Source organism: the organism of the source record quoted next, unplaced genomic scaffold, assembly GCF_019419815.1.
Source record: "Pyrus x bretschneideri cultivar Hongxiangsu unplaced genomic scaffold, Pyrus_bretschneideri_v1 Contig12, whole genome shotgun sequence".
Classification (NCBI taxonomy): Eukaryota; Viridiplantae; Streptophyta; class Magnoliopsida; order Rosales; family Rosaceae; genus Pyrus; species Pyrus x bretschneideri.
The window spans coordinates 7,308,929-7,324,476 of record NW_025999413.1 but is presented as its reverse complement, the minus strand read 5'-3'; the positions used below and the strand labels follow the sequence as shown (position 1 = coordinate 7,324,476).

At 34.6% G+C, this 15,548-nt stretch overlaps 1 protein-coding gene across 4 annotated transcripts; it reads left to right on the top strand.

Moving 5' to 3' along the window:
• Window positions 1–6,167: 6,167 nt before the first annotated feature.
• On the top strand, window positions 6,168–15,335 carry LOC103942478 (nudix hydrolase 2-like). 4 transcript variants are annotated; one of them, XR_007256013.1, is made up of 10 exons: window positions 6,169–6,463; window positions 7,032–7,255; window positions 7,520–7,585; window positions 7,851–7,988; window positions 8,498–8,575; window positions 8,666–8,751; window positions 8,836–8,944; window positions 9,107–9,388; window positions 12,778–12,795; window positions 15,278–15,335. XR_007256013.1 is itself a non-coding variant. In XM_048578250.1 (8 exons), exons 1-8 carry the CDS (start codon window positions 6,298–6,300, stop codon window positions 9,314–9,316), a joined length of 1,068 nt encoding a protein of 355 aa, XP_048434207.1. In that variant the 5' UTR covers window positions 6,168–6,297; the 3' UTR covers window positions 9,317–9,871. The 4 variants fall into 4 exon arrangements, 2 of the variants coding, with proteins under 2 accessions (XP_048434207.1, XP_009350938.2); XR_007256012.1 differs by lacking the exon at window positions 15,278–15,335 and having other exon boundaries at window positions 12,778–12,975; XM_048578250.1 differs by lacking the exons at window positions 12,778–12,795; window positions 15,278–15,335 and having other exon boundaries at window positions 6,168–6,463; window positions 7,041–7,255; window positions 9,107–9,871.
• Window positions 15,336–15,548: the final 213 nt, after the last annotated feature.

Sequence of the window (15,548 nt, the reverse complement as noted above, 5' to 3'; positions counted from 1 at the left end):
TCTAATTGGAACCTATTTTTCAATTTGGTCCCTATCCTTTTAATTTTGGAAATCTAATATTTTTTATGCTAGAAATTAAGTCCTACAGATCTATATTTGTTAATTTGTTATTGTTCTTTTGTCAACTCTGTTAGAATTTCCGTCAAAATAAGTCAAGTGCCACGTATGTGAGGCTGAATCAAGAAGCAAATATGGAAAATCAAATGAGAAAAATTCTAGGAATGATCCCCTAACTTTAACCCAATTGGAAAAATGGTCCTTCAACTTTAACACAATTGGAGAAATTGTCTCTCAATTTTAACCCACTTAGAGCAATGATCCCTCGACTTTAACCCAATTGTAACGATGATCATTCCAACATGACTTATTTTGATGGAATTACTACGGAATTGATGAAAATGACAATAGCTGCACGTTTTAATGAGTTAAGAGACCAATGATTATGAATTTTTAGTTGAAAGACCATATTGCTCCAATTGGGTTAAAATTGAGAGATAATGCTTCTTACTCTTGTACTGTCTAGCCTTTTCATGGCTTTAATGAAATACATGCTGTCTTTATTCAAAAATTATATATTGCCTCATATCCATTAAAAATTCATTAAATAAATTGACACATGCTGTCAAATTTGATAGCAAAAGGTTTTGCCTTCACTTGGCATAATGCCACGTAAGAAACTAAAGGTTTAGTTAGAAGAGTTTGCTATTATTTTTTACTGTTGTATGTTTATGTGGTACTTTTAACATTTGTTTTTAAAATGCTTTTAACATTTTTCTTTCCTAAATGCTTTGAATTTTGAATCAAAAATGGAAATGGTGTTGCTACAAAATACTCTATCACGTGGGAATTGGGATTGGGTTGGTATTGGTGCAATGTTGTCCACCTTTACTCAAAAGTCATTTGGCTTTTATTTCTTCAAATGCTTTAAACTTTTGAATTAAAAATGGTGCTGCTACTAAATGCTCAAAACAACGTTGTTTTGGCCAAGTTATTTAAAAAAAAAAAGTCATCGTCCTTCTCCTTCTGTTTTGTAGAAGGTGCACTGCAATCAGCACATTGGTGGTTCTTGGAGGTCCTCATAGCCACTTCTTCGAGCTTTCGGGTGGTTCCTAAATCACCATGGTCCCTTAATAGATTCGTCTCTGCCCATAATTAATTTTCAATTTTTTTCAAAAAATAAAAATCCTTTCCTTTGAAGCTCTCTAAACAATGAATCAGGAATATAAAGAAAATTAGAGAAGTATCATATCATGCATCTTGGACACCCCATATACAGATTTATTAATAAGTCCAACTTGCCATACATGTATATAGAGAAAGGACTTATAAATAGTGTGATTTGGGTTGAGCCACCAGAAACCATATAAAAATAGTGCACAATATGAATATTACCAATCTCCTTGCATAAAAATTTCTCAGCAGTTTTTTCATTTAGCATTCTTCTAAAGAAACTTAGGCAGACAAAGTTACCCACCCTCGGCACCGGGTTTTTTTTGACTTGACGACGCGAAATGAAAGACGAAACTCTAAATTATGATTTTCTACTTAAGCTAGAGCAACAACGTAATAGTGATTTGATTTATTAAACCCAATCAAACCAAACTATACTGCTTAAACTGTTATTAACCGGTTCCGATACAATTTAAAGAATAAACCAAACCAAATCAAACCCAAAACCACACCAAAAAATATACCCTATATCGATTATGCATTTTTATTTTTTCGTGTGACATTGCCCTTTGCCAACCTCTGACCATGCATGAAACTTGTCAAAACATGTTTAAACCATGACACAAATATTGAGTGAGATTTGAATGAGTAATTTATCCCTCGTACCATTTGCATGTTCTCGTGTTTCCTTGTTGCAAGATGCAATGAATTTACAATGAAGTTTTCAGCACCAAATTATCAGATAATCTCGATAAGGCAAATATTACACTATCATGTGGAATGAGTAGGGAAACGTAATAAGAACTCATTTTATTCTGGGTTTGATTCCTGACATTGATGACTCATATGACGATGCTTAGGAAGATTAAAATATTTGTGTGAGTCTTTCTGGTACTAAAAAAGATCAACTACCTTAGCTTTGACATAAGATGGTTCTTAAAAAAAAAATAATAATAATGTGACATACTTTTCGGTCTTAATAGGTCATCATAAAGTGAATTCATTTAATAATAAAGTACAAATGTCTAACCAACTTTTAGCAGAGATTGAGATTTTTTGAAGCTTTAATCAACTTTTAACTAGCTTTTAGAAGAATGATTGGTTTGCAAGTTTTTCGCTCCCTAAATTTGTCACGGGTCTTTAGAGTAGGTTGAGATTTACTTGAACATGAAATTGGAGATTGTGAGCGTTTTACTACTAGTTACCACCAGTAGATGATATTTGAGTTATAGAGATTGTGATATTTAACTTCTAACTAAAAGGTTGTGTCATTGAGTGAAAGTGACTCAATTTAGGTTCTTTCTTTGTCTTATATGATAATGACTATACTTATGTAGAGAATTCAATAAGAATATATAAATTGGAAAGAGAAAGATAAGTGTTTTGGTGAAATGACAATAACAAATTAAAGAGAGAACTTGTGTTAAAATGGAGAAATACTTGTAAAGACACTTGATGTAGATTGTACCTTCCCAAATTAAGATTTAAGAGGATTTTAAATATATAGCAAAATTCAGGAGTAGTCGATTGGGATTTTAAAGAAGTCCACAAATGTCTAGGTGTAGTGAGAATACTAAAAATTTGCTAGGATTTTTATGAATGAGAGATTTTGATGGATTTGAGAGTGGGGTGGTATAAGTACCAAGCACCTAAACAATCCAACCTCCAGCCCTAGGATTTCATTTCTAGACCAAAAAACTCTCTCTAGAGAGGAAAAAGAACCATCTCTCAAAAAATGAAGACGACGACTTATAAAGCGCCTTTATTTCTCAAATATCCACCCAATCCAAAAACCCACCACTAATTCAACCCCCGCAACCCTAATTCTGCTATGTGTATATTACTTCTCTACGTTTGTTGTCGTTTTTTTTGTTTAGTTGGGTGTTAACTCCGTTCGGTTGCCTAGAAAATGTAGGAAATTGTTGGGAAATGGAGGGAATAGGAGGGATTGGAGTATATGGGATGTTGGGGTTTTGCTAAGAAAGTTCAAGACATAATAAAGGTCATGGTTGAATTGGTTTGCCTGAAATAGCTCACAGACCTTGAGCGGTGGTATTGAGTTTCTGCTTTATTTGGCTACCAAATTAGATCATGGCTTTGATATAAAAAAATTCATGGTTGAATTGGTATTTGTATATAGATTAACCATTTGCAGAGCATGGTTTACTTGTGGTGTGTGTACATAGATAAAACATTTGCAGAGCATTGTTTAATTTGGTATGCGTGTGTATATAGATTAATTCTGATGTCAAGTTAAACAAAAATTTGCAAACTAAATGATGAGTCACCAATAAGAATAAATACGTTTATCAACACTTCAGTAATAAATCAAGTATCAACTTTCATTTCAATTAAAGGGGTATAGTCAAACTAAGATTTAATAGGATTTTAAAAGATTTTAAACGTGATAGATTTGATAGGATTTAAGAGGATTGGAGATTCCTACAAAATTCATATGGATTTTAAAGAATTTGAATGAATTGTGGTGGATTGTGATGAAAGGATTTGAAATCCTAGGGGGTGAGGTTGGATTCTTTTTACTCTTGGTTATATATACTTTTAACTCTCAAATCCCATAAAATCCACAACTTATTGAAATCCTCCAAAATCTTAATTTTTTGAATACACTTAGATTTGGATGAATTTTAAAATACTTTAAAACCTTTTAATTGACTACACCTAAATTTGAATGGATTCTAAAATCATTTAAAATCCTTTAATTGACTACATTAGAATTTTAAAGTCTTTTAAAATCCTCTGAAATCCGAGTGTGACTATACCCCCTTAGTTTTCTAAATTTTATCTATAAATTTAGTCTCCCTAACATCACTGTTAAAAATTTCATGGCTTGATTGGTATTTGGGTATTTTATGAAATTGGTTATATGATTAGCATGTTTTCATGAATACAAATTGCTGTGTTTTTAGCTGTTTAAAATTGATAATTGGTTTAATTGTGATGTGTGCTTTTAGCTGGTAAGAATAATGGGAAAGAAGAATTAGGCTAGGGCTTATTGTATATGATTGGCTGGAACAATTTAGGTTTTTTTTTACTATTATTTATGAAACCAGAGTTTATAATTATAAGTCGGCAACCTATTAAACGTCTTTTAAATTGAAGACCAGTTACTATGGAAGGATACAATTATATATTTGTATTATGTTTAAGATATGTCGTTGCAACCATCTATCTTACATTTGTTGAGATGCCTAGAATGATATAAGGTAACTTTTGCAACCGAATTGTTACTGAGTCACTGATCTTTGTTTTGGTTAGTTAAATCACAATTTAAACGACAAAGGGAAATGCATATTTGATCGGTTTAGATTTCCATATTAATATATATAATCGTTTATGCTCATTTCTTTATTTTATATTATAGAAGTCAACTAATAATTAATTCCTAAAAAATTCATGAAACATATCCTGATATCCATACAAATCTATAATAGAAATTCACATATATCTGTCAAAATTCATATAAAATTGTAGAATCTATTAAAATTCTTTGAAATCTGTCACTTAAAAAACTTCATTAAAATCCTCCAAAATATAAATTGATGACACCCTTAGTGTAGAATATTGTTTTATTTTATACTAATTAATTAAAGATTTTACATTGAATGCCAATTGTTTCACCAATTGTATTTTTACAAGAAAATTTTCAGGATGCCCGATGCACTAGACATCTGATGTACCACCAATAAATATCCGACATGTGGCAAATCTGTTTTCTATTAAATCTCTTACTTTTTTTATTTTGTTTTGTTTGAGATGAAGTCTATGGACTCCATTAATTTTTTAGTCTGTTCATCTTCTTCTTTGGTAGATTTGTAGAGTCACCGCTTTCATCTTCTTTGCAGATTCACCCAACTCCTAAACATACTAAACCCTTTTTCTTTGCTGGGTTCAAGCCCTTGTTGGTGTTGCACATGGCGGACAGCATGACCGAGGACTTGACAGAGAGCAGGCGAGCAAAATGGAGACGATGCGGTGCCGTCGATTTTAGGCTGGTGAGGAGGGTGGGAATTATATGGACGACAAGATCTCGCCCGTTGATTTGGCGATGGAGACTCTGAAGATGGCGATGTTGAGAGTGCACAACCGACGGGATTGGGAATTAAATGTGAAGAAGGTTGTGGAGTAATTAAGTTCAAATCAGACTGTGAAGAAGGTTGCAGACGAAGAAGATGAGTTTCAAAAAATTTTAGGGGGTGTGGTCAAACTCGATTTGAGAGAATTTTACTTAAAATTCTAATGCAGTCAATTAAAAAATTTTAAAGAATTTTAGAATCCATTCAAATTTAAGTATAGTTAATTAAAAGATTTTAAAGAATTTTAGAATCCATTCAAATATAAGTGTGGTTAATTAAAAGATTTGAAAGGATTTTAAAATCTATCCAAATTTAAGTCTATTAAAAAAAATTACGATTTTGAAGGATTTTAATAAGTTGTGGATTTTGTGAGATTTGAAAACAAAAAATATATATAACCAAAACTAAAAAGAATCCAACCTCACCCCCTAAGATTTCAAATCCTTCCATCACAATCCACCACAATCCATTCAAATTCTTTAAAATCCATATGAATTTTGTAGGAACCTTTAATCCTCTTAAATCCTTTTATATCTATTACTTTTAAAATCCTTTAAAAGTTTAGTTTGATTACACCCCCTTTATAATGAATTTTGATAAAAACAATAAAAAATGAACTACTTTTCAACATAAAAAAAAAAAACAATAAAAAAGCGAATTTAAGTGGGAAGAAAAAACAAAAAGCCACGTTGCAGATGCTTATTAGTTCGGTACTCCACCTGTCATGTATGAAGTGGAGTTCCCGGAACAGGGAAAAATTTCTCTATTTTTACGACATATTCACGAAGTTTCCAAGCAAATTCATCGTTATATTACTCTCGAAACTGACAACGTTTGCCAAATACCGTGCCAAAAACTGCAAAAGACTCCACGTTCAAAGTCGCAAAAACCGGCAGACCAAGAAAATTCATCATTTCTTCTTCGCAGCCAAAGCCGAAAATGCATAAAATCCTTCGCTTCCATTAACAGATGAGAACAGACGAATCAACTTTCTCCAGCTGACATACGTTTTGATTCTTAAGTACGTATATATATGTTGATGCAGAGGTTGAGAGCCACCACCAAGCTTTTGCCATATCTTTCTTCTGCAGACAAAGGTTCTTCTGCGTCATCTGTTGTTGCCCATCATCGTTCTTTAACAAAGAGGCCTTGCTTTGGAACTCCACCTTCCTCACCATCCTTGACTGGCTTTCACAAAGGTGGGCTTCAAGTTTATTTTTATATTCTTTTATTCGAGCAATATAAATAATGTAAATATACGGTCTAATATTTTAGTAGATGAGGTATTAAAATTCTACTCATACGTCCAAGTCTGAAATTACTCTTACCGTTACTATAAAAGTTTTGAATATTTCCCCTCCCTTAATAATAGTATGGGTTCTATCCAAATGATTCATTAATTGACCAACTCTATCAAGATGGTCCATAAAATTGAAAATTGATCAATGTAGCCCTGAAAATTAGTGTCACAACTCAACGTGGTACTTTCATTAAAAGTTTTACAGAATTGTTGCAGAAAACTACATTGATTTACGACACTTATTTTCAGATTATATTAATCGATTCTCAATTTCAAAAACTATTTGTGATAAAAATCATAATAATAATTAAAAAAAATTCATGTTAACGTAGGCACATGGAAATGTCAAATAATGGAGCGAATACTTATTAGTCATCCTCTGTCTTCTAGCAATTGAAACTCGAGTTTTATTTCTGAGGAATTGTAGTCGTTGGTCGAAATAAATGTTGATGTGTGACTTTCGCTTGATTCAAAAGATAAAGTTCCACACTTGATTCAAGCCATGCCGTTTTTAACGAGTTCATCCACCGTTGCACAACAAGCCGTGCCTGAAAATGAAGTCGAACAGGTTGAGTTGCTCGCTGCAGTTGAGGATTTATATGGAGGAGTTGTTGTGGACGTGACTGAACCTATGGATTCTGCGGTTTTCACTTCTTTGCTTCAAGCTTCCTTATCGCAATGGAGGCAAAAGGTTTGTATTTGTTGCTTTTCTTTTCTTTAAGGCCGGTCCTGAGATTTATCAGACCCGGACGACACCAAAAAATGTGGCCTCACTTTATATTTCAAACCACAAAAACACCTGTTTTAGTTAAATTTCTTTGTTATTAACTAAATTTTATAAATTTATACTTTTATGAAAACATAAATAAGGCCCTGCCCTTCTTCGATCTCGTTAAATGTCTTGTGTTTCACTTGATGCTGACGATGTGAAGGTTGTTTACTTTGTGTTTTGTAGGGGAAGAAGGGCGTTTGGATCAAATTGCCTATCGAACGGTCAAATCTCGTTGATGCCGCAGTCAAGGTACAAGAGATTCTACTGGCCTAGCTCTTCTGAATTACCTCAAAGATATTCTTGATTAATTATTTGAAGCTGTTAGGATTGTAACTTGTCCAGTAGTCTTATTGTTTTTATCAACTATCCTTTTCTCTTTTCAATGTTCTTGACAAAAGGTATTAGTATAATCGCACAATCCGGCACCAACACTCGGGCTGGCTGCATACTTAAGTATAGCTGTTTTGTTCTCTGATGTCCGACAACACTCGGGCTTCTTTTGTTACTTGTGCAGGAAGGATTTAGGTACCACCATGCTGAATCAGATTACTTAATGCTTGTACGTTGGATTTCCGAAACTGATGATAGACTCCCTGCAAATGCTTCGCACAGAGTGGGCATTGGAGCTTTTGTCATGAACAGTAAAAGAGAGGTATACCTTCTGCACATGAATGTAGGCGCCCTTTTGTTCTGAACATATATGACATGTAAAAATGAAAGTTCAAAATTTTAACATTTTGCTTTCGTGGTTCTGTTTAACGAGAAAATAGTGAAAAGTTTCTAACATTGTTCGCTCTGAAACCTGCTACTTAAAAGAGATTTTCAAGCCATGAATTGGTCCTTTTATGTACTATATTGTGGTGGTTATTAGCCTTTAGATTAGATAACCAGAGAGATAGAGTAATGATATTCATAGTAATCGAAAACTTAAAAGGAAAATTTCCTTTAATATACATGCTAGATGAATATTGCGTTGGTAATTGCATAGACAATTTAACGGTTCTAAATCAGAAAATAGGATTGGCTGTCATGTTTCTGATAAAGCACTTGATATCATTTTAAGTAGTTCTGTAAGTTTCTTATGTTGAAGTCTGTTCCTACGACATTATGTTTGCATTGACGCATTCTATCTTTGCCTACTAAAATTGTTCGCTCGGGTAGGTGCTTGTGGTTCAGGAGTTAAGTGGCAGATTCAGAAATACAGGTGTGTGGAAGATGCCAACTGGGGTTGTCAATGAAGTGAGTAAAAGCACCAGCACAACTATAACAAATTCATAATAATTTTCAAATACGTTATCATCATGGATTAAAAATTTTATCCATCGACAGGGTGAGGATATCTGCGAAGCTGCTGTTAGAGAGGTTAAAGAAGAGACGGGAATCGATACGGAGTTCGTGGAGGTTTTAGCATTTAGGTAAGAAACTTGCCTTCGGATTAAAGAAGTGTTGTATATAATTCTACAGAAGCCCCTCTTTATATTCTCTCCATCTCTCTACAGGCAAAGCCACAAGTCATTCTTTCGAAAGTCAGATTTGTTCATTGTTTGCATGTTGACCCCAAAATCCTTCGACATCCAAGAGCAGAACTTGGAGATTGAGGCAGCCCAGGTAATTTCCCGGGACACAAAAAATCCCCCTTAGAGTATGATCGTTAATCTTGTTTAAACTATTTGGTGGTAGAGGATGTGACCATGTCTTCCAAGTGTTACAAGGTATCATTAACATGATTCAAAACTATTCTAATGTGCTATTCTGGGAATTTTTTTTCAGTGGATGCCAGCTGCGGACTATGCAGCTCAACCCTTTGTTAAGAAAAACAAACTCTTTGACTATATAGCAAAAATATGCTTGGCAAAATCAGACAAGAACTATGTCGGTTTTACTGCGCTGGGTACAACTACATCCTCTGGAAAAAGAAGCTACCTGTACTATAACAACCGGGATATGGAAAACCTACTGGCCACCGGTGATCCTCAGTAGAAAACGTTGACCTCTACTTCGATAATATATACATATACATGTGTGTACTACCGGTGATCTGCAATAGAAATGGTACCTCTACTCCCTATATGTTATTGGACGAGGTCACCGTTTCTACTGCAGATCACCAGTAGTGTGTGTGTATATATCAATGTATTAAAAGCGTGAGGCGTGGGCGAGGCGTCGGAGGCGAAGCCCGGCCTAGGCGTAAGGCGTGAGGCGTGAGGCGTGAGGCGAAGCCTTATAGGATTAAATTTTTTTATATATATATGATTTATATAGTATACATATAATTGTATAAAAAATAATACTATGTAAAATAAACATCCATTCTCAATTTTATCATTCAAATCCATAATCATTCAAAAGATAATATCATCAAAATTCATTATTCAAAGATAATATCATCCAAATTCGTTTAAAATTGGAAACCTTACTATAAATCTGAAACGAAAAGACCTATATCCCATTTTCCATTAAATAGGCAACCTCATTTGTCAGTTTCATCTCCTCCCCCTCATTGGACAACTTTCCAAACAAGTCCTGACTTTTTGATGATGCGAGATTTATACGCACACAAATTAAACCCTCTTTTTGACAATTGTAGTAAGTATGTAAGTAGGGATCGTTCAGGACCGGGGATTAGGAGGGATTGTTAATCACTTGGATTTCACTCAAAAACGTAAAAACACAATATAAAACACTATACTAGACTCAAAGAATGCAAAACTAAACTTTAAAACACTAAAACAAACCAAAAGACTCAAACAGCACCCAAAACACTCAAAACTGCCTTAAAAACACTTTCTGGGCAGTTTTGAGCACTTTGAGTACTTTGGACGAATTTGGGTAACAAATTGACTCAAAACACTTATAAACACAAACCAAAACACTTTCTAACTAATTTGAACAATACAAAGACTCAAAGGGCTCAAAACAAGTTCAAAAGACTCAAAACTGCCTAAAAACACTAAATATGCAGTTTCTGACCTTAAACCCAAATTTGGACGAAATTAAGTTGTAACTTGACTCAAGACTCTTAAAAACACAAACTAAATTGATTTCTAACTAATTTGGACATTAAAGTAAGGGGGGATTGAGTTTTGGACGAAATTAAACTAAATGCACAGATTCTAATTAAAAACAGAATGTAAGTATGAAATTGATGGAATAGAATGGATGAGATGAAAAGCTAGCTAAGGGGTTCATCTCCACGTATGTTACACTTGCATAATAAAAAGATTTCCAAATGCATTTCAATAAACCATGAATTCTCAACGCCCCGGGTTAATTAGGTCCGCTTAAATTAACCGTCAAGTTTTCCTTAAGTTAATGAATTGGATGATTGCATACGACAACCCAAAGCATTCCTCACAAGTTCCCTACATGAATTGCATAATAGAGATACAAGCAAGAATCATTAAGCATCATGAAAACTATAAGTGTTGACGAGGCATTCGTTACTATGATTGCATGAAACTTATGCCAAGAATTTGTTTAACGCGATTGTTTATAAGCAACCTCCACTACTTGTGAATATAAGTTCATAACTATTACGTGAAACTCACTTATATTCTAGCGTCATATTCATACATGAAAATTAAGCGTATACTCTCAATAAACATACATAAATAAGTTATCAATCAAACAGTTAAACAAATTGAATCCACAACTTATGAAACGCAATTAGAAGTAATCAAATCAAAATGCAAGCATAAACATATATTTCGAATCCCCCCCTAGCCAAGGGGGGTTTAGTTCCTCATACGTACAAAACAAAGAGAATTGAAATTAAACATTGAAATCAAAGAAACGCCTAAACATTCCAACAACTCAAACTTGAATTGTATGAACGTTTAGGCCCTCTTCTCTTCCTCTTCGTTGTAGCACAAGGTCTAAGGATAGGTTTGGAGGGATGGGGAGTTATGGATGGTGTAGAATGATGTGTTTAGGATAGGGATGGATGTAGGGGACCTCAAGGCTTCTTTTTGGGCAGAAAATATGAAGAATGGTGAAGTATGGATGTGTTATAGAGAGGGGATGAATTTCTGGCGTGAATGGTTGTGTATGAGAGGTGGTAATCTGATCTAGGGGTTAATATGAGTATATATAGGCACTTAGAACCCTAGGGAAATCAGATATGGACTTGAATTAATTAATGGGAGAGCATGGGAGTGCATGTGGCTGATTTGTGGTGCAATGATGAAAGGCAAAGTGCATGTGGCTGATTTGTGGTGCAATGATGAAAAGGCAGAGTGCATGTGGCTGATTTGTGGTGCAATGATGAAAGGATGGAAGTGCATGTGGCTGCAATGGATTAAAGGATGGGAGTGCATGTGGCTGATTTGTGATGCAATGATGAAAGGATGGAAGTGCATGTGGCTGCAATGGATTAAAGGATGGGAGTGCATGTGGCTGAAATGTAGCCTTCTAGAAATCAGGTTTTTAGGCCCCCTTGCAACTCCCTAACTGAATTCAAGCCTTTCAAATTCGTCCATCCTCATGCCACCATGCTTGCACTATCCAATCTTGGCCCAAAAATGCTCTAGAATGCTCCAAATTGCTTCTTTTTGCATACTTTGACACTAAAACCTGAAATTGCACGAAAATAACTTTAAACACTATAATTAACATAGTTTAGCTAATTAAATGCAAGAAAACAAGCTAACTAAGTCGTATAAATATGCTCCTATCATTTGACAAAAAAAAAAAAAAAAAAAAAAAACAAGTCCCGACTCGGGTCCCACATTCCAACATCAAACCCACTTTAAATTGGTATCATTCTCCCATCCCCTTGAGCCTTTCGCCTCCTCCCTCCTCTCTGTTTTTCTGCTTTCCCCAGAAAAGCTTATCGCCCAGATTTACTTCCTACTCCAGAAAAGCTTCCCTAATCCACTGCTCCAGATTTATATCTCACCCAGCCATATCCCAGAATGCTCCACAGTTCACACTTGTTTTAAAAAAATCAAAAAATTAAATCCCTAACTTTTTCAGAATTTCAGAAACCCTAACCTTGAAAATTGGGGATTTGTGGGCTTGCTGATGGCACTGGGGTGACGTTGGCAGGGTGATGACGGCGACGTGGCGACTGGGAAAGGACGATTGACTGAGGTGACGGCGGCTGTGTGTTTTGGCGCACGGGAGAAGTGGGTGAAGAAGGCAGAGGATCGAAGGTATGGTGGAATGTGGATTAAAAGTGGAATCTGGTCTAAAAACCCTTATCCAAACAGCGTTTTTTTCCCAAAAAAAAAAAAAAAAAAAAAGGGCAGACAAGGCGCCTGGGATGCCTTGAGGCGCGCCTCCGCCGCCTCGGCGTCTTCGGCGAAGCCTTTCGCCCACTCCAGCAAAACAGAGGCGTTAGCCTTAACGCCCTAGGCGCGCCCCGAGGATAGTTTTTTAAAACATTGGTATATATATAGTTGCAACAACAGCTAGTGTGATTCCTAGCTATCTAAATAATGGTTCCTGTATAGATCGATGTTTCTTACATTGGTTTATACAATGATAAGCTCAATTACTTGTGTGCTAAGTCACAGATTCGATTTATATGTTGATTGTTTTTTACTGCAAGCTGTATTGCTCTTCGAATTGTCGTAGGTCAGGAACCTGCTAATGGATTTGCTATTTGCTTCAATATAAAATATACAAGTTGTTCTATTGTATCTTGCTTTTGCCATTGTTACATATTCATTTGCAGTTTACACCTTACATTACTGATTCGACGTGCTTCTAATAAAACAGACTTCAGAAAAGCGCTTTTGTAGGAAGGGAAAGTGCATATGATCATAGTAGTTCCTTCTACATAAGCACGCCCCCAGTACCCCTAACAGGCCATTCTTGCGGCCAGTTGAAAATTGCTTTTCTAGAAAGCACTTTCGCTTATTAGAGCTTTTAACCTGCTATGAAAGGGACTGAAACACCTGTCCAATGGTTTTAAAACATGCTGCCTCATGCCTTTGACATCCAGAGAATCTTGAGTTACTAAATATTTTTTAGGGTATTGTTCTCTTTTTCATATAATAAAACAAAAATTGATGCCATAAAAAAATAACAAATGAAAATCGCATAGAAATGTTAAAAGAAAATGACAAGTCCTTCCAGATGATTTTAAACTTGATTTCACAAAATATTTAAATATAAGAGGCAATTTGATTAATTGATTTTTTTTCCACAACCAAAAATGATATTTCATCCAAATCCATTTCAAATATAATATGGGAACGGCACATCCCATGCCTATGATCTCAAGGTCAAATCACATTTTTGGTCCTCTAATTGGAACCTATTTTTCAATTTGGTCCCTATCATTTTAATTTTGGAAATGTAGTTAAGTCCCACAAATCTGTAATTGTTAATTTGTTATTGTTATTTTCGTCAACTTTGTTAGAACTTCCGTCAAAATGAGTTGTGTGCCACGCATGTGAGACTGAATCAAGGAGAAAATATGGAAAATCAAATGAGAAAAAATATAGTGCTGGTCCCTTAACTTTAACCCAATGGAGAAGTGGTCCTTCAACTTTAACACAATTGAAGAAATAGTCTCTCAACTTTAACCTACTTAAAGCAATGATCCCTCGATTTTAACCCATTTGTAGTGATGACCTTCCAACATGACTTATTTTGACAGAATTCTAAAAGAGTTGACGAAAATGATAATAGTTACACGTTTTGATGAGTTAAGAAACCAATGATCATGGATTTTTAGTTGAAATACCATATTGCTCCAATTGGGTTAAAATTGAGAGATAATGCCTCTTACTCTTGTACTATCTAGCCTTTTCATGGTTTTAATGAAATACATGCCGTCTTTATTCAAAAATTATATATTGCCTCACATCCATTAAAAATTCATTACATAAATTGACACTTGCTGTCAAATTTAACAGCAAAAAGCTTTGCCTTCAATTGGCTCAACGCTATGTAAGAAACTAAAGGTTCGGTTAGAAGAGTTTGCTACTATTTTTTACTGTTATATGTTTATATGGTAATTTTAACATTTCTTTTTAAAATGCTTTTAACATTTTTCTTTCCTAAATGCTTTGAATTTTGAATCAAAATTGGAAATGGTGTTGCTACAAAATGCTCGTTCACGTGGGAATTGGGATTGGATTGGTATTTGTGCAACGTTGTCTACCTTTACTCAAAAGTCATTTGGCTTTTATTTCTTCAAATGCTTTGAGCTTTTGAATTAAAAATGCTGCTACTAAATGCTCAAAACAATGTTGTTTTGGTCAATTTTTATTTTTATTTTTTTATTAAAAGTCATCTTCTTTCTCCTTCTGTTTTGTAGAAGGTGCACTGCAATCAGCATTGGTGGTTGTTGGAGGTTCTCATAGCCACTTCTTCGAGCTTTCGGATGGTTCCTAAATCACCCCGGTCTCTTAATAGATTCGTCTCTGCCTATAATTAATTTTCAATTTTTTTCGAAAAATAAAAATCCCTTCCTTTTGAAGCTCTCTAAACAATGAATCAGGAATATAAAGAAAATTAGAGAAGCATCATATCATGCATCTTGGGCACCCCATATACAGATTTATTAATAAGTCCAACTTGCCATACATGTATATAGAGAAAGGACTTAAAAATAGTGTGATTTGGGTTGGGCCACCAGAAACCATATAAAAATAGTGCACAATATGAATATCGTAGAACATTCTTAAATAAAATTACAAATCTCCTTCCTTGCATAAAAATTTCTCAGCAGTTTTTTCTTTTAGCATTTCTTCTAAAAAAACTTAGGCAGACAAAGTTACCCACCCTCGGCACCGGGTTTCTTTGACTTGACGACGCGAAATGAAAGACGAAACTCTAAATTATAACTTTCTACTTAAGCTAGAGCAACAACCTAATAGTGATTTGATTTATTAAACCCAATCGAACCAAACTATACTGCTTGAACCGTTGTTAACCAGTTCCGATACAATTTAATGAATAAACCAACCAAATCAAACTATACTTGATGTTTTTTACATTGCTTTATACAATGATAAGCTTAATTACTTGTGTGCTAAGTCACAGATTCGATTTATATGTTGATTGTTTTTCACTGCAAGCTGTATTGCTCTTCGAATTGTCGTAGGTCAGGAACCTGCTAATGGATTTGCTATTCGCTTCAATATAAAATATACAAGTTGTTCTATTGTATCTTGCTTTTGCCATTGTTACAGATTAATTTGCAGATTACACCTTACATTACTGATTCGACGTGCTTCTAATAAAACAGATTTCAGAA